General features: G+C 37.5%; 2 protein-coding genes across 2 annotated transcripts in view; one reads left to right on the top strand and one right to left on the bottom strand.

Annotated features, from left to right (window-relative positions):
• The window catches only part of HMGN5 (high mobility group nucleosome binding domain 5), a 96,804-nt gene extending 79,687 nt beyond the window's left edge, over positions 1 to 17,117 (bottom strand). Inside the window, exon 1 of the mRNA XM_023202842.2 lies at positions 16,821 to 17,117. The gene's annotated coding sequence lies outside the window, so the exon portion shown is untranslated. The remainder of the gene's footprint in view (positions 1 to 16,820) is intronic.
• SH3BGRL (SH3 domain binding glutamate rich protein like) overlaps positions 16,843 to 20,056 on the top strand; it is a 109,035-nt gene continuing 105,821 nt past the window's right edge. Inside the window, exon 1 of the mRNA XM_023202843.2 lies at positions 16,843 to 17,338. Coding sequence (XP_023058611.1) covers positions 17,294 to 17,338 — 45 coding nt within the window. The 5' untranslated portion in view covers positions 16,843 to 17,293. The remainder of the gene's footprint in view (positions 17,339 to 20,056) is intronic.

Raw genomic sequence — 20,056 nt, 5'->3', positions numbered from 1 at the left:
GTCTGCTATATTCAGGAGACCCATCTCACATGCAGAGACATACATAGGCTCAAAATAAAGGGATGGAGGAAGATCTACCAAGCAAATGGAGAACAAAAAAAAGCAGGGGTTGCAATCCTAGTCTCTGATAAAATAGACTTTAAACCATCAAATATCAAAAGAGACAAAGAAGGACATTACATAATGGTAAAGGGAGCAATTCAACAGGAAGAGCTAACTATCCTAAATATATATGCACCCAATACAGGAGCACCCAAATTCATAAAGCAAGTCCTTAGAGACTTACAAAGAGACTTAGACTCCCATACAATAATAATGGGAGACTTCAACACTCCACTGTCAACATTAGACAGATAAATGAGACAGAAAGTTAAAAAGCATATCAAGGAATTGAACTCATCTCTGCACCAAGCAGACCTAATAGACATCTATAGAACTCTCCACCCCAAATCAACAGAATATACATTCTTCTCAGCACCACATCGCACTTATTCCAAAATTGACCACATAATTGGAAGTAAAGCACTCCTCAGCAAATGTAAAAGAATACATATTATAACAAACTGTCTCTCAGATCACAGTACAATCAAACTAGAACTCAGGACTAAGAAACTCAATGAAAACCGCTCAACTACATGGAAACTGAACAACCTGCTCCTGAATGACTACTGGGTATATAACGAAATGAAGGCAGAAATAAAGATGTTCTTTCAAACCAACGAGAACAAAGATACAACATACCAGAATCTCTGGGACACATTTAAAGCAGTGTGTAGAGGGAAATTTATAGCACTAAATGCCCACAAGAGAAAGCTGGAAAGATCTAAAATTGACACTCTAACATCACAATTAAAAGAACTGGAGAAGCAAGAGCAAGCACATTCAAAAGCTAGCAGAAGGCAAGAAATAACTAAGATCAGAGCGGAACTGAAGGAGATAGAGACACAAAAAAACCCTCCAAAAAATCAATGAATCCAGGAGTTGGGTTTTTGAAAAAATCAACAAAATTCAGTGACCCTTAGCAAGACTAATAAAGAAGAAAAGAGAGAAGAATCAAATAGACGCAATAAAAAATGATAAAGGGGATATCACCACGGACCCCTCAGAAATACAAACTACCATCAGAGAATACTATAAACACCTCTACGCAAATCAACTAGAAAATCTAGAAGAAATGGATAATTTCCTGGACACTTACACTCTTCCAAGACTACACCAGGAAGAAGTTGAATCCCTGAATAGACCAATAGCAGGCTCTGAAATTGAGGCAATAATTAATAGCCTACGAACCAAAAAAAGTCCAGGACCAGATGGATTCACAGCTGAATTCTACCAGAGGTACAAAGAGCAGCTGGTACCATTCCTTCTGAAGCTATTCCAATCAATTGAAAAGGAGGGAATCCTCCCTAACTCATTTTATGAGGCCAACATCATCCTGATACCAAAGCCTGGCAGAGACACAACAAAAAAAGAAAATTTTAGACCAATATCCCTGATGAACATCGATGCAAAAATCCTCAATAAAATACTGGCAAAACGGATTCAGCAGCACATCAAAAAGCTTATCCACCATGATCAAGTGGGCTTATCCCTGGGATGCAAGGCTGGTTCAACATTCGCAAATCAATAAACGTAATCCAGCATATAAACAGAACCAAAGACAAGAACCACATGATTATCTCAATAGATGCAGAAAAGGCTTTTGACAAAATTCAACAGCCCTTCATGCTAAAAACGCTCAATAAATTCGGTATTGATGGAACGTACCTCAAAATAATAAGAGCTATTTATGACAAACCCACAGCCAACATCATACTGAATGGGCAAAAACTGGAAAAATTCCCTTTGAAAACTGGCACAAGACAGGGATGCCCTCTCTCACCACTCCTATTCAACATAGTGTTGGAAGTTCTGGCTAGGGCAATCAGGCAAGAGAAAGAAATCAAGGGTATTCAGTTAGGAAAAGAAGAAGTCAAATTGTCCCTGTTTGCAGATGACATGATTGTATATTTAGAAAACCCCATTGTCTCAGCCCAAAATCTTCTTAAGCTGATAAGCAACTTCAGCAAAGTCTCAGGATACAAAATTAATGTGCAAAAATCACAAGCATTCTTATACACCAGTAACAGACAAGCAGAGAGCCAAATCAGGAATGAACTTCCATTCACAATTGCTTCAAAGAGAATAAAATACCTAGGAATCCAACTTACAAGGGATGCAAAGGACCTCTTCAAGGAGAACTACAAACCACTGCTCAGTGAAATAAAAGATGACACTAACAAATGGAAGAACATACCATGCTCATGGATAGGAAGAATCAATATCGTGAAATTGGCCATACTGCCCAAGGTTATTTATAGATTCAATGCCATCCCCATCAAGCTACCAATGAGTTTCTTCACAGAATTGGAAAAAAAACTGCTTTAAAGTTCATATGGAACCAAAAAAGAGCCCGCATTGCCAAGACAATCCTAAGTCAAAAGGACAAAGCTGGAGGCGTCACGCTACCTGACTTCAAACTATACTACAAGGCTACAGTAACCAAAACAGCATGGTACTCGTACCAAAACAGAGATATAGACCAATGGAACAGAACAGAGTCCTCAGAAATAATACCACACATCTACAGCCATCTGATCTTTGGCAAACCTGAGAGAAACAAGAAATGGGGAAAGGATTCCCTATTTAATAAATGGTGCTGGGAAAATTGGCTAGCCATAAGTAGAAAGCTGAAACTGGATCCTTTCCTTACTCCTTATACGAAGATTAATTCAAGGTGGATTAGAGACTTAAATGTTAGACCTTATACCATAAAAACCCTAGAAGAAAACCTAGGTAGTACCATTCAGGACATAGGCATGTACAAGGACTTCATGTCTAAAACACCAAAAGCAATGGCAGCAAAAGCCAAAATTGACAAATGGGATATGATTAAACTAAAGAGCTTCTGCACAGCAAAAGAAACTACCATCAGAGTGAACAGGCAACCTACAGAATGGGAGAAAATTTTTGCAATCTACTCATCTGACAAAGGGCTAATATCCAGAATCTACAAAGAACTCAAACAGATTTACAAGAAAAAAACAAACAACCCCATCAAAAAGTGGGGAAAGGATATGAACAGACATTTCTCAAAAGAAGACATTCATACAGCCAACAGACACATGAAAAAATGCTCATCATCACTGGCCATCAGAGAAATGCAAATCACAACCACAATGAGATACCATCTCACACCAGTTAGAATGGCAATCATTAAAAAGTCAGGAAACAACAGATGCTGGAGAGGATGTGGAGAAATAGGAACACTTTTACACTGTTGGTGGGATTGTAAACTAGTTCAACCATTATGGAAAACAGTATGGCAATTCCTCAAGGATCTAGATCTAGATGTACCATATGACCCAGCCATCCCACTACTGGGTATATACCCAAAGGATTATAAATCATGCTGCTATAAAGACACATGCACACGTATGTTTATTGTGGCACTATTCACAATAGCAAAGACTTGGAATCAACCCAAATGTCCATCTGTGACAGACTGGATTAAGAAAATGTGGCACATATACACCATGGAATATTATGCCGCCATAAAAAAGGATGATTTTGCGTCCTTTGTAGGGACATGGTTGCAGCTGGAAACCATCATTCTTAGCAAACTATCACAAGAAGAGAAAAGCAAACACCGCATGTTCTCACTCATAGGTGGGAACTGAACAATGAGATCACTTGGACTCGGGAAGGGGAACATCACACATCGGGGCCTATCATGGCGAAGAGGGGGGGAGGGATTGCATTGGGAGTTATACCTGATATAAATGACGAATTGATGGGTGCTGACGAGTTGATGGGTGCAGCACACCAACATGGCACATGCATCCATATGTAACAAACCTGCACGTTATGCACATGTACCCTAGAACTTAAAGTATAATAAAAAAATAATAAAATAAAAAAAATAAAAAAAAAAGTCTGTTACCTGAGAGCCTCTCTCTCTCTATTTATTCTTGAAGGCCAATAAGTGTGTTAAGATTTTTCCCTTGGATGCTATTTTCTAGATCTTGTAGGTGTACTTCGTTTTTTTTTTATTTTGTCTCCTCTGCCTGTGTGTTTTCAAATAGACTGTAGTTTCAAATAGCTCACCTATTTGTCTCTACCTACCCCCAACCCCTGGAATCCACTGATGTTTTTACTGTATCCATAGTTTTGCCTTTTCCATAATGTCCCATAGTTGAAATCATACAGTATGTAGCCTTTTCAGACTAGCTTATTTCACTTAATAGTATGGATTTAAGTTTCCTCTATGTATTTCCATGGCTTAATATATCATTTCTTTTCAGTACCTAATAATATTTCATTTTTAGATGTTAAAACATCTAATCTGTTCATTCATGTACTGAAGGACATCCTATTTGCTTCCAAGTGTAGGCAATTGTGAATAAAGTTGCTATAAACATCCGTGTGCTGGTTCCTGTAGACATAAGTTTTTAACTCCTTTGGAGAAACACCAAGCAGCATGATTGCTGGGTAATATGGTATGAGTATGCTTCATTTTGTAAGAAACCACCAAACTGACTTCCAAAGTGACTGTGCCACTTTGTATTTCCACCAGCAGTGAATGATGTTCCCGTTGCTCTACATTCTCACCAGCATTTGCTGTTGTCAGTGTTCTGGATTTTGGTTATTTTAATAGTTGTGTAGTGATATCTCATTGTTGTTTCCATTTGCATTTCCCTCATGACATATGAAGTTGAGCATCTTTTCAAAAGTATATTTGCCAGCTGTATAATTTCTTTAATGAGGCAGGTGTTGGTTAATATCTTTGGCCCATTTTTAGTTGGTTGTTTGCATTGTTATTGTTGAGTTTTAAGTATTTGTATATTTACTTATTGTTGAGTGTTAAGTATTTGTATATTTTGTTATTTGTATATTTTGTAAAACTGTCCCTTATCGGATATGTCTTTTGTAAACATTTTCTCCCAGTCTATGGCTTCTCTTTTTATTCTCTTGACAGTGTCTTCTGCAGAGCTGAACTTTTAAATTTTATTTGGTAACAGATTTATTAAAATATAAATCATATATGATACAATTTACTCCTTTAAAGTGTACAATCTAGTAGTTTTTATCTGCACTATACTCAGTTATGTAATCATCACCACAGTCAATTTTAGGACATTCTCACCACCCCATAAAGAAACCCCATACCCTTTAGTTCTCACCTCTCAACCCCTCTATTCTCCCCAATCCCTCACCACCAGCCCCTAGCAGCTACCAATCTACTTTCTATCTAAGCAAATTTGCATATTCTGTGTAAGAAATTTGTTAATTTTAATGATGTTAAGGTTATTGATTATTTCTTTTATGGATTGTGGCTTTGGTGTTGTATCTAAAATGTCATTGTTAAACTCTGGGTCACCTAGATTTTCTCCTATGGTATCTTCTAGGAGTTTTATAGGTTTGCATTTTAAATTTAGGTCAGTGATCCATTTTGAGTTAATTATTGCAATGGGTGTAAAACCTCACGTCTAGACTCATTTTTTTTTTTACATGCAGATATCCAGTTATTCCAGCACCATTTGTTAAAAGAACTATCTCATTAGCTCAATTGCCTTCATTATTAAAGGTAATTTGACTATGTTAATGTAGGTCTATTTATAGGCTCTCTAGTCTGTTCCCTTGGTCTATTTGTCTGTTCTTTCACCAATACCACACTGTCTTGATTACTGTAGCTTTATAGTAAGCCTTGAAATTGGGTAGTGTCAATCCTCCAACTCTGTTCTTTTCCTTCAATATTGTTTTATGTTATTTTAAATGGTATATTTAAACATTTTTATTTCCCATGTCTATTGCTAATATTTTCAAATACCATTCTATTTATATATTGATTTTGCAGGCAGTTATCTTGCTCAAACCATTTATTATTTAAAATAGTTTATCAGTTTTTTTGTATTTTCTATATACACGTATATTATTTACAATTGGCTATATTTAAATTTATTCCCTTCCAACAATTATAACTTTATTTTATTTTTCTTTTTTTATCAGATTGCCCAGAATATCTAGCACTATGTTGAGTAGAAGAGGTAATAGCAGTTATTCATGTTTCATTCCCATTGTCACAGGAAGAAGTTTAGCATTTCACCACCAAGTACAGTATTTGCTTCAGCTTTTTATATACATGTTTTAACAGATTAAAGAGGCTCCTTTTTATTTCTAGTTTGCTAATTTTTTAATCATGAAAGGAAGTTGAATTTATCACATTACATTTTTTCATCTATTGAGATGATCATGTGATTTTTCTTCTTTCTTAAGTTAATGAGGCATATTACATTGATTGCTTTTCAAATGTTGAACCAACCATGAATTTTTAGTGTTGGGAAAGGCAGTCTTGTGCATGCAGTCTTTTGAACCCCACTTGGCCATTTAAAATAGGTGTTGGGACTAAAACATTTCCTTAGCAAGAGATAATCAGCCTACAAACCCTGTTCCAGGCTGGAAATATTTTTCTGTTTCAGACTTACTAAGTGTTCTTTTGTTTTACTATGTGTATGCATCAATGGCTCTCAGGCATGTCCTAGCTTTCTGTCTTTCAGACTGGGTTGGGGTGGGTGTGGATAAGGGTCCTTCTTCTAAGGCACAAGAAGGGTATGCTTATCCAATTGCTTTGTGTTTGTTGCTAGGGGGTACTGGCTGGCCATGGGGGGTACCAACACACACCATTGAAGCTGATTTTGCTCTGTCTTTTTTCTATGTAAGTAAAGTGTTGTTTTATCCAGGGCTTGAATACATTATGTTCTTTGTGACTCTGATAAAGCAATGCAGTGGGCATATGCTATTAGAGTCAATTCCAGGGATTAGTAAGTGATACCCAATGTTCTGCTTAACAGTTAGAATAATCCAACTTGGCCATAAAGTACTATCCTTTTTATATGCTACTGGATTTGGTTTGATACTACTTAGTTTAGCAACTTTGTTTCTATTTTTCAAGAGATGAGATAGGCCTGTGAATTTATTTTATTGAAATGTACTCATCAAGGTTTGGAATGAACAATAAGCTGCCCTTGAAATGATTGAGAAATATCTTTTTTAATCTATTATATTGAAGAATATGGGTAAAATTGGCATTATTTATTCCTTAAATGCTTGGTAAATTTTGCCAATGAAACAATCTGGGCCTATAGTTTACTTTGTGGGAAGGTTTTTAATTATATATACAATTTTAAAATTTTCTTATGTTTTTTAGTTCTGTACATATTTTAAACTCATAAGACACTTGTTATTATTGTTTTACACATTGCTCATTCAGATTTACTCAGATATTTGACATTTGTGTCGTTCTTCACTTCTTGCTGCGTCTCTTGGCTATAATCTCTTTTATTTTACCTGAAATACATCCTTTAGCATTTCAATTAGTGTGAAACTTCTGGTGAATAATTCTCTTTTGTTTATCTGAAAGTGTCTTTATTTCACACTAGTTTGTAAGGGATATTTTTGTTGGCTTTAGATTTCTATGCTGACAGTTATTATTTTAGCACAGTTATATTCTATGCTGACAGTTATATTCTTTTAGAACATTGAAGCCATGTTTCCATTGTCTTCTGCCTCTCATTTGTTCTGACATACAGTCAGCAATATTTTTTTTTTTTTTTGCTGTTCCTTTTATGGTAATATGTCTTTTTAATTTTTGTGTGCTTTTCTAGTCTTTAGTTTTCAGTCACATCCATTTTTTTTAGATAAGATTATTTTCAATTGAGTGCTAAACCTTGTGATGAAAATGTGGTACTAATAATGAAGCTCCAGATGATGCTATCTTTTTTCAAAGACATATAACTGTTGCTTTTTGAGCCTATCCAAGTCACCTTAAAGGTTCCTTTGGAGTCCATTCAATTGTTTGTTTTTTTCTTGTTCCTGGATTATAGCTGTTTGGAGAAGTGATGGTATGTGACTTCCGAGATAAGGTCATAAAAGATGATCTAGTTTCTGCCTTGTTCATTGGACTGTAAGCTGCAGTATGAGAACATCAACTCTCCGAAGCTGCCATGCCATGAGAAAGTCATGTGGTGAGGCCATATGCAGGCACTCTAGTCAGCATTTACAACTGAGCTTAATGTTTGAATCATCTCAACACAGGCGCCAGACACACAAATAATGAAACCTCCAAATGGTTTTAGCCTGCAGTCATCAAGTGACTCCCAGCCTTCAAGGCTTTCCAGCTGAGGTCCTAATTACAGTAGAGAAGAGACAAATAGTCACCTCTGTGCCCTGATTGAATTCTTGACCTGCAGAATCTGTGAGTATAATAAAATGGTTGCTTCATGCCACTAAGCCTTGGGGTTGTTACACAACAGTGGTGAAAGGAATGAGTGTTTTGGAGGTGTCAAAGGAAATAATGAAATGAAAACGAATAAAAAGTATAAGATTGGAGGGAAAAAATAGAGCTGCAATTTTTTTATGGTTGATATAGTTGTGTAAATAGAAAATGTAAAAGAATATACAGATTATACTATTAATATTCACACATGAGTTTAGAAAATTGCTTGATACAAGGTCAACATACTATAATCAATTGTATTTCTATATAGCAGTTATAAACATTCTACCTTTTTAAAAGGAGATATAAAGGGCAATGAATAGTCAGGACATTTCATGAAGAAGACCAAAGTAGAAGAATTTGCCATGTTACATTTCAAGATATTTAAATTTCTAGTAATTAACATAGTGTAGTAATGGCACAAAGGTAGACAAATAGACAAATGAAACAGCATACAGACACCAGAAACAGACTCATGAATGTATAATCATTAGATCTTTGACAAAGGTGGCATTTCAAAACAGTGGGAAAAGGGTGTAGTTTCAATTATTGCTGCTAGAATAATTGGATATCTATTTGAAAAAAAAATTAAACTTGACGTATATCTCAAACCTTACACACAAATCAATTCCAGGTGGATTGTAGATCTAAATGGAAAAAACACCACAATAAAGCTTTTGTGAATAAATGTAAGATAACATCTTCATGTTCTCAGGGTCTGGAAAGATTTCTTTAAAAACTCACAGAAAAGCATTAACCATAAAGAAAAATATTTTACATATGACTAATTAAAAATGTTAAAAAAAGGCTAGCCTAAGGATAAAAGTTACTTGCAACACATAGGGGACAAAAGGCTGCTATTAGGAATAGAGACAAAGACAAAAAAAAAAAAAAAAAAATAGAAAAATGGAAAAAGTTCTTAACAGATATCCACAAAAAAATTATCAATAAATGTCAATAAATATATGAAAAGATGCACAACTTCTTAGTAATCAGGGAAATGTAAATTAAAACCAAAATGAAATAATATTCCTTGGAAAATAAAAGGGCTAAAAGAGAAACACAGTGTCCAGACTGAGGACCCTATGCTAATTTATATAATGCTAGTTATACCATACTTGAATTATGACATTCAATTCTGGGACGACCTTTTGTAAAAAAGAGAAACTGACAAACTGAAACATATTTAGAGACATCTCTAGAGATCACAACATATGAAAAATGGTTAGAGAAACAGGAAATATTAAGTTGGAGAAGAGAAAGCTTCATATTACAAGGATAAAGATGAGTTTATGATGGGTAATTATTAGAATCAAAGAAATATGAAAGGAAACAGACCTCAGTTAAATCTCAGAAAATAATTTGCTAATGTTTTAAGCTGACTAAAAGCAGAATGGAAATGCCTCTGGAATTTTCAGCTCACTGTAACTGGAGGTGCTCATAAGTCATTTCTGGACAACCACTCTATGGAGTTATTACTGGTAGGATGTGGGGGGACGATAGAGAGCATATTAGGGTTTTCTAGAGGGACAGAACTAATAGGATAGGTGTATATATAAAGGGGAATTTATTAAGAAGTATTGACTCACACGATCACAAGGTGAAGTACCACATTAGGCCGTCTGCAAACTGAGGAGCAAGAAAGCCAGTCCAAGTCCCAAAACCTCAAAAATAGGGAAGCTGACAGTGCAGCCTTCAGTCTGTGGTTGAAGATCCAAGAGTCTCAAAGCTGAAGAACTTGGATTCTGACGTTCAGGGGCAGGAAGCATCTAGTAAGGGAGAAAGATGTGGGCTGGGAGTCTAAGCCAGTCTAGTCCTTCCACGTTCCTTTGCCTGCTTTTATCCTAGCAGTGCTGATAGCTGATTAGATGGTACCCACCCAGACTGAGAGTGGGTCAGCATCTCCCAGTCCACTGACTCACATGTTAATCTCCTTTGGCAACACCCTCACAGACACACCCAGGAACAGTACTCTGCATCCTCAATCCAATCAAGTTGACACTCAATATTAACCATCACAGAGGGTTAGACTGACTTCTAAGGTTTTAAGGGGTTTAAAATTCCACCCTATCCTATCTTGTCTCTTTCTAATGATAACCAAATTTACTGGCTCCTCTTCTGGAGTCAGTGATACCTAACGGAAGGGTGGGGCAAAACCTTACTCAAACTATCAAAAGGTTTTGGAAATAGCTGTTGCTCTTGAGTACAGCCTTATTGTTCCTTGAGACCATTTACAGTTACTGCTCAGGAACAACGAATGAAATGACATTCTATCCCTCCGCTGGAATTCTGTTTTTCTTTTTTTTTTTTGAGACGGAGTCTCGCTCTGTCGCCCAGGCTGGAGTGCAGTGGCCGGATCTCAGCTCACTGCAAGCTCCGCCTCCCGGGTTTACGCCATTCTCCTGCCTCAGCCTCCCAAGTAGCTGGGACTACAGGCGCCCGCCACCTCGCCCGGCTAGTTTTTTGTATTTTTTTAGTAGAGACGGGGTTTCACCATGTTAGCCAGGATGGTCTCGATCTCCTGACCTCGTGATCCGTCCGCCTCGGCCTCCAAGAGCTAATAAAAGTTACATCTCTAAGTCTGGCTTTTCAAAGCAGTGCACATTTATTTTCTATAGGTAAGTGGCGCCCTCTAGTGACTCTAATTATGAACGTACCATATGGAGTGAGATCAGACCTCTAAACACAGTACTTCCAGGACTCCCTCTGGTAAGGAGTAAAAGTTGCTTCCTGCTGATGCCCATCACTACATAGCAGGTGACTGAGACAGCCGAAGAATTCTTAAGCATAACACTCTGTTACTTAACCTATCCTATCTCCTCTGCCGATACTCCCCTTCTGCTGGCACTTGAGGAGAATAAAACAGTATATCCTCCAATGTGTGGTAATTTTGTATGTGATTTACGTATTTATGTGTTAATGTGTTGTGTGTTAATAGAGAAAAAATGTTATATTACTGATCTCCCATCTGCCAGAGCAGGCAGGAAGGTGGGCACCAGGGCATCATTGAGTGATGTTGGCGGTTCTTCCAAAAATCAAGGCTCTTTGAAGACCACCAAGACTCCAGGCATTCTTATTTTGGAAACACGAAGATTTGGTTATGCTTTGTGTCCCCATCCAAATTTCATCTTGAATTGTAATCCCCATAATCCCCACACCCCCACACGTCTAGGGAGAGATCAGGTGGGAGATGACTACTGGATCATGGGGGTGGTTTCCCCCATACTGGTCTAGTGTGACAGTGAAAGAGTTCTCATGAGATTTCATGTTTTTTTTTTTTTTTTTTTTTTTGAGTCTATCTCTGTCGCCAGGATGGAGTTCAGTGGCGTGCTCTCCGCTCACTGCAACCTCTGTCTCCCAGTTTCAAGCAATTCTCCCACCTCAGCTTTCTGGGTAGCTGGGATTACAGGCGGCCACCACCACGCTGGGCTAATTTTTGTACTGCTAGTAGAGACGGGATTTCACCTTGTTGGCCAAGATGGTCTCGATCTCCCGACCTCATGCTCTGCCCATCTCAGCCTCCCTAAGTGCTTGGATTGCCGGCATGAGCCACCGTGCCCGGCTGATCTCATGGTTTTATAAGGAGCTCTTCTCCCCTTGCTCCTCCTTCTTCTCTCTCCTGCTGCCATGTGAGAAGGTCCAAGCATGCTTCCCCTTTGCCTTCCACCATGATTATAAGTTTCCTGAGGCCTCCCCAGCTATGCAGAACTGTGAGTCAATCAAACCTCTTTCCTTTATAAATTACCCAGTCTTTGGTATTTCTTTATGGCAGTGTGAAAACAGACTAATACACACCACTTCACAGTGTATCAAACATAAAAATGCAAATGTACCTATAATCCTACTTAAATATAAATATTAAACAATCATATTCTAAGATTTATATAACTTTGTTTTAAAATTTAAAAATTGTCAGCCACAAACAATTCATTAATATATGCTTGGCAGTGATTTCTCTGCAGAAACAGAAATTCTGCTTATGTGAGATAAAAATGTAAACTCCAAATTGTTTTCAAATGAAATGAAATTTTTACAAATAGTAAACTTAATATTCAATGATGTTGACATGATAATGTTTTTCAGATAGTTCATTAAACATTTCTACATTGTAATTTTGTAGTGTTTTGTAGGTAAATAATATTTTAACTTTTTCAAAAGTTTAAAAGTAGGCAAAATTTCTGCTTCTGGAAATGGCGGGGACTAGGTCATCTGGAACAACTCTCTTGATAGAGGGAATTTAAAATGTTGGAAGGTATTTTATAATACATGAAAAATATCAAAGACCTCAAGAGGAAAGTGAGGAATTATCAGGGCAAGAAAAGAGGGTGAATTACAACTCCAAAGAGCTCAGTGATGATAAAGAGTGCTTCTGCTGAGGGGGCATTTGCTGATCAAGAAAATTCAGCCACTTTTGGTGTGGCGAATGAAAATTACTCACCTGGAGACTCTTAGTTCCGAGTGACGGGTGAGAGCATAGCAATGTCCACTTGAGAAGGGAAAGGGAGGTTGTACTATGATAGTATAAGACAAATTATGTTCATTTTTCAAAATAATAACAACAACAACAACAAAAAAAAAAAAAACGGAAGAAAGAGTCTCCTGTTGAATAGGTCGAAAAGCACAATAACAGTAGCCTTGATGTTGGCAATGAGGAGGTGACTAGATCATGCTGACTTACTTTTGCCTGATTATTTGTATAAAAATTTTGAGTTATGTCTAGAAAAGACAAGAGTTGGATAAGTGGAGAGGGCAGAAAAGGTTATGACAATGTGGGGAGAAGGAGAAGAAAGAAACAGGAAGAGCAAAGGCATGAGAGTGACCATAAGCATGATGATTGCAGCGGGTAGGCAACAATGATTGCATACATAGGGAAGTTAGTTTGAGAGAGCAATAAGTAAGATTGTATGAATAGTGTGGGCCTAGATTATGGTGAAAACTGTTTAGCAACATAATTTAAGTTTAGTTTGATGGTCAATGGAGAACTAATTTAAGTATTTCTGCCTACATTGTCTTCAGTGATATAAGAAAGTTGTGTTTTAGGATGAAAAAATAGCTAACTTTTTTTTTAGTACTTTCTTTCTTCCAGGCAGTGAGTTAACAGTAATAGGTAAGAAGGTGGCCTCTGGAGGCTAGCAGCATCCTGATATCAAAGCCTGGCAGCGACACAACAACAACAACAAAAAGAAAATTTTAGGTCAATATCTCCAATGATACTGGCAAACCTAATCCAGTGGCACATCAAAAAGCTTATCCATCATGATCAAGTTGGCTTCATCCCTGGGATGCAAGGCTGGTTCAATATATGCAAATCAATTAATGTAATCCATCCCATAAACATAACCAATGACAAAAACCACACGATTATCTCAATAGATGTAGAAAAGGCCTTTGACAAAATTTAACAGCCCCTCATGCTAAAAACTCTCAATAAACTAGGTATTGATGGAACATATATCAAAATAATGAGAGTTATTTATGACAGACCCACAGGCAATATCATACTAAATGGGCAATAACTGGGAGCATTCCCTTGAAAACCGGCACAAGACAAGGATGCCCTCTCTCACCACTCCTATTCAACATACTGTTGGAAGTTCTGGGAAGGGAAATCGGGTAAGAGAAAGAAATAAAGGATATTCAATTAGGAAAAGAGGAAGTCAAATGGTCCCTGTTTGCAGATGACATGATTTAAGTTTACTTAGAAAACCCCATTGTCTCAGCCCAAAATCTCCTTAAGCTGATAAGCAACTTTAGCAAAGTCTCAGGGTATAAAATCAATGTGCGAAAATCACAAGCATTTCTATACACCAATAACAGACAGAGAGCCAAATCATGAGTGAACTCCCATTCACAATGACTACAAAGAGAATAAAATACCTAGGAATTCAACTTAAAAGGGACATGAAGGGCCTCTTCAAGGAGAGCTACAAACCACTGCTCAATGAAATAAAAGAGGACACAAACAAATGGAAGAACATTCCATGCTCATGGATAGGAAGAATAAATATCGTGAAAATGGCCATACTGCCCAAAGTAATTTATAGATTCAATGCTATCCCCATTAAGCTACCATTGACTTTCTTCACAGAATTGGAAAAAAACCACTTTAAAGTTATATGGAACCAAAAAAAGAGCCTGCATTTCCAAGACAATCCTAAGCCAAAAGAACAAAGCTGGAGGCATCACGCTACCTGACTTCAAGCTATACTACAAAGCTACAGTAACCAAAACAGCATTATACTGGTACCAAAGCAGAGATATAGACCAATGGAACAGAACAGAGCCTTCAGAAGTAATACCACACATCTATAACCATCTGATCTTTGACAAACCTGACAAAAACAAGCAATGGAGAAAGGATTCCCTATTTAATAAATGGTGCTGGGAAAACTGTCTAGCAATATGTAGAAAGCTGAAACTGGATCCCTTCCTTACGCCATATACAAAAATTGACTCAAGATGGATTAAAAATTTAAATGAAAGACTTAACGCCATAAAAACCCTAGAAGAAGACCTAGGCAATACCATTCAGGACACAGGCATGGGCAAAGATTTCATGACTAAAGCACCAGAAGCAATGGCAACAGAAGCCAAAATAGACAAATGAGATCTAATTAAACTAAAGAGCTTCTGCACAGCAAAAGAAACTACCATCAGAGTGAACAGGCAACCTACAGAATGGGAGAAAACTTTTGCAATCTATCCATCTGACAAATGGCTAATATACAGAATCTACAAAGAACTTAAACAAATTTACAAGAAAAAAAAAAAACCATCAAAAAGTGGGCAAAGGATATGAACAGACACTTCTCAAAAGAAGACATTTATGCAGCCAACAGACACAAGAAAAAATGCTCTTCATCACTGGTCATGAGAGAAATGCAAATCAAAACCACAATGAGATACCATCTCATGCTAGTTAGAATGACAATCATTAAAAAGTCAGGAAACAACAGATACTGGAGAGGGTTTGGAGAAATAGGAATGCTTTTACACTGTTGGTGGGAGTGTAAATTAGTTCAACCATTGTGGAAGACAGTGTGGCAATCCCTCAATGATCTAGAACTAGAAATATCATTTGACCCAGCAATCCCATTACTGGGCGTATACCCAAAGGATTATAAATCTTTCTACAATAAAGACAAATGAACATGTATGTTTATTATAGCACTATTCACAATAGCAAGACTTGGAACCAACTCAAATGTCCCGGTGACAGACTGGATTAAGAAAAGGTGGCACATATACACCATGGAATACAATGCAGCCATAAAAAAGGATGAGTTCATGTCCTTTGCGGTGACATGGATGAAGCTGGAAACCATCATTCTAAGCAAAATATCACAAGGACAGAAAATCGAACACTGCACATTCTCACTCATAGGTGGGTGTTGAACAATGAGAACCCATGGACACAGGAAAGGGAACATCACATGCTGGGGCCAGTCGCAGGGTGAGGGGCTGGGGTAGTGATAGCATTAGGGGAAATACCTAATGTAAATGAGGAGTTGATGGGTGCAGCAAACCAATATGGCACATGTATACCTATGTAACAAACCTGCACGTTGTGCACATGTACCCTAGAATTTAAAGTATAATTAAAACAATATTAATAATAAGAAGGTGGCCTCTGGAGTTGGTTGGACCTGATTCTAGTCCTGACTCTGGAATTTACTAACTATATGATTTTAGGAAAATTATTTTTCTGAGTTTCAGTTTCTTCATCTGTAAAATTAATGTAATAGCACCTACCTCTTGAGGTTGTTTTAAGGACAACATGTAAAGAGATTAATTTGGAATTAGTATTTAAGACAGATTAGAGAAGTGAAAACCTGTGGGTAGGGAACAGTTACAAATTTATTGTAATTACTGAGCCTAGACAAAGATAGTAAACCACTAGACTGGAGACAGTGGAAAAACAGCAAAGGTAAAGAAGTAGGACAAGTGACTCACTCCTTCTCTCCATTCTCATTCATCTTGCAAATTCCTTTTTTTCTGTTCATTTAACATGATCTGGGAACCTAAAACTACACTTTGAAGTATATGGTCTGTCTCTGGACATTATCAACTGTTTGCTCATTTCCTTAGAGCTACAAATAACCATCTACTCTCGCTCTTCACCATTTCAACATCTGCAATATGTTCTCCCAAATACCTTACTTCAGTCAGTTAAAAAGCAAAACAAAACTAAAATTATCCATCGTTTTACACAATATTTTCAATTTTTTCTTTGTAATTTTTTCCTTCATTCTTAAACTTGCCAATCAGGCCTCCTGCAAATTCCCACGGAAGCAGGGTTCCCTAATTAACAAAACACAAAATTCAAAAAGAAAACCAATCCTGCCATTTCTGAGCTTAAGGAAACCTGAAACTTTCCTTCAAAACTCGGTGGCATTGCTCAGTACTTTAGTGCCTAATTCCTACAACGAGCTAAGATCAGAAAAATCACTACATAATAGGAATCTCAAAATGCGCAAGGCTTTGAGAACATGAGTTTTCAACATACAGCTTGCTCTTTCAGGATCTGTCTTCTTATTTGCATACATTTCTGAGCAGGAAGTTATGCGCAGCACTTTTAGTCTCCGCGTGAAAAGGTCTTTCATGCTAATCTAATTCAATTCAGTTCTCCTTTTTCTTTCTTCTTCTCCTCGCCCTCTTCTCAGGGAAGGAATAGTCAAAAATCAATGTTTCAACAGATCTCGCGGTGCTATTCGAGATTCCCTATTAAAAAAAAAAAAAAAAAATAGAATTGATGCAAACAGCCTGTTCCTTCCGGGGTTTTGGGCTGGAACTGCAGCGCTTAGAGAGCCCGGTGGAAGCTGCTAAAGGCGGAGGCGGGGCTCTGGCGAGTTCCCCTTCCACCTTCCCCCACCCTTCTCTGCCAACCGCTGTTTCAGCCCCTAGCTGGATTCCAGCCATTGCTGCAGCTGCTCCACAGCCCTTTTCAGGACTCAAACAACCGCAGCCGCTGTTCCCAGGATGGTGATCCGTGTATATATTGCATCTTCTTCTGGCTCTACGGCGGTAAGGAGAGTGGGGAGTCCACCTTTGTTGTTTTCCTACACACCAGTCCTCTGCTGCCCCAGAACCATTAAAATGCAGAAGTTCCTCTGGCAGTTTCTCCTTCGGAAGACTCATGCATCCCCCACCCCTCTTCTTCCCCTTTTTCCCTTTGTTGCATCGATTTCATTTTTTTTTTTTTTTTTTTTTTCCCATGGAGTTCAGCTTTGTTTGCTTCGTGACATTGGGGGGCACATTTCTCCTTTGAAGGAAAACGAAAGCTACCAAGTTTTGGGAGATGGGAGTTGGTGCTATACGGTCTTTAGGGTTACGTGAAGTCAAGTAAAATAGCACACTGGTGAGTTTCAAGAGTGAGACATTTGATGAATACGCCCTAAGTACTGAGGCAAGGAGGAGTGCACTTCTGTAAAGGATGGGGGTACACGTGCTGTAACTGGTGGGGTTTGAGTGGAGGCCTACTGAGGCATTGTGATTATTCTGGGTGAGTGAGACCCTGGTAATAGAGTTATTTTGAGAGTGTGTAGAAGAGAGAGTGGTTAACTTGAGCTTAAAGGCCTGTTAGAACTAGACAAACTGGGAGGGGAAGTTGGGAACAATGACGTAAATTTTTTTTAACTTAATATGACAAGAGATTCAGTCTTCCCCCCCCCCATATTGTCCCTTATTTTGACTTTTTCTATTTTTTCAAAATATTTTACTTTTAAAGTTCCCTCAGTGCTTCAAATATATTGAGAACTCAGTTGCTTCTTGTGTAGTGCCAGGCTGAGTGGCTGCTGCTTCAAATGATAGGACTTTCTCCTTCATGGATTCACTTACTCTTAATTTAGAATAACAAATTTGCAGCAGCTGTCGGGAGAATATGATAAACTGGGGTGCAAGACGAGTGCATATTCATGATAAATGAAAGTACTTCTGCTTTTCGCAACTCAAGAGAAAGGCAGACAGTGGCGAGAACAGATGTGTGGGCTCAGGGTGTAGAATATAGGAACCCCTTGCTTCTTCTTGAGCTGCAGAGCAGAGCTAATCCAGGTTGTTGTGTGTTTTTATTTTTTGGCTTGTTTATTTACACCTTAGAGTATGTGGAATAGAACTGGAGGTTATGTTAAATCTCAAGAACCTTGATATTTGAACTTTGTCTTCTCTGTCCACCGTGTGTGGATGTGTTTATGCAATTTTGGAATATCAGAAAATTTAAACTTACATTTTTTGAACAAGTTTAGGTTGAAAAAAAGAACAACTTTTATATTGCCTTTAGACCTAATTTTATGAGCCTCTTGCTTTATTATTTTCCATACATATTGTCTAATACTTCAAAGTAAAATTTGAGTTGCTCAGAGTCTCAACTCAATCCAATAATTGTAAAGTCCAGCTTAATGCCTTTAGTTAAACCCCTAATGGGACTGAACAGATAAGGCAGTTAGTTTTGCTTTGGGAGTCATACAGTTTCAATACGTTATTTATCCTTTGCTTTCTCCTTCCTCTACCCCTCCTTCAAAAGTAGATTCAAGAAGAAACTACTTTCAGAATTTCTATTCAAGTAAGAATAACTGCACCTCTCTTTGTTAAGTCTTAAGTTTCCAAGAGTCTTAGAAATGGCTGCTGTCTTCTATTATTTCCTTTATTGGATTCCATTTTTTTTTTTTTTGATTTCAACTTTTATTTTAGATTCCAAGGGTACATGTGCAGGTTTGATACATGGGTATACCGTGCAGGGTTTGGGGTACCATTGAACTTCTCACCCTGGTAGTGAGCGTAGTACTCAATAGGTAATTTTACAACCTTTGCCTTCCTCCCTCCCTCCTCTGTAGTCTCCAGTGTCTATTGTTCCCATCTTTGTTGGACTCTATTGTTGAAGACCATGCAAATGGCAGATGTTTATGGTATTTGTATTTTATTTCAGTTTTTTAATCATGGGTAATTAGCAATGTATCTACTGTAGTAATTACAGTTCATATGAACCTGTTATCAAAATTCGACTTCATATTATTTCAGTTTTTTAATCATGGGTAATTAGAAATTTATCTACTGTAGTAATTACAGTTCATATGAACCTGTTATCAAAATTCGACTTCATAATACCAAAATAAATCCTTGCTTTATTATAATATTACAACACTTTTAAATAATACCAAAACAGTGTAAAGTGAGTACTTCTTTGTAACATGAATGGAGTGGTGATTATTTACTTCAGAAAGGCACTTTTCAGTTTGCTGTACTAAAGTTTTCCTTTAAGATTGATGCCCTGTTTGTTTTAATACATAAGTTAGAAAGTTTTGAGCAAATATCCTGATGGAACCCTACAATTGCGCATAGTGAGATACTTCAATTTGAAGTGACTAAGTTTAGTTGTCTGAAGAACAGTTAAAAGCTTCTTTGCTTTGGATTGGTAGTAGCAATTTATAAATATATAATGACTGTTTCTTAATCTTCCTACTGATTGTCATTAAAAAAAACAACAATAATAGATGTTATACTGGTTATACTGGGCAGAGTGGGGGATCTGGATCTGTGATAATTGGCAAGACAAGGTTAACTTATTTTGTCTATATCCCAAGAGTCTTTGTACCTCATAGCCTTATTTAAAAAAAAAAAAGTTTAGGCCGGGCACGGTGGCTCAAGCCTGTAATCCCAGCACTTAGGGAGGCCGAGACGGGCGGATCACAAGGTCAGGAGATCGAGACCATCCTGGCTAACACGGTGAAACCCCGTCTCTACTAAAAA

The sequence above is a fragment of the Piliocolobus tephrosceles genome, chromosome 12 (genome assembly GCF_002776525.5).
Source record: "Piliocolobus tephrosceles isolate RC106 chromosome 12, ASM277652v3, whole genome shotgun sequence".
Taxonomy (NCBI): domain Eukaryota; kingdom Metazoa; phylum Chordata; class Mammalia; order Primates; family Cercopithecidae; genus Piliocolobus; species Piliocolobus tephrosceles.
This window is presented reverse-complemented; position numbering and strand designations above follow the sequence as displayed.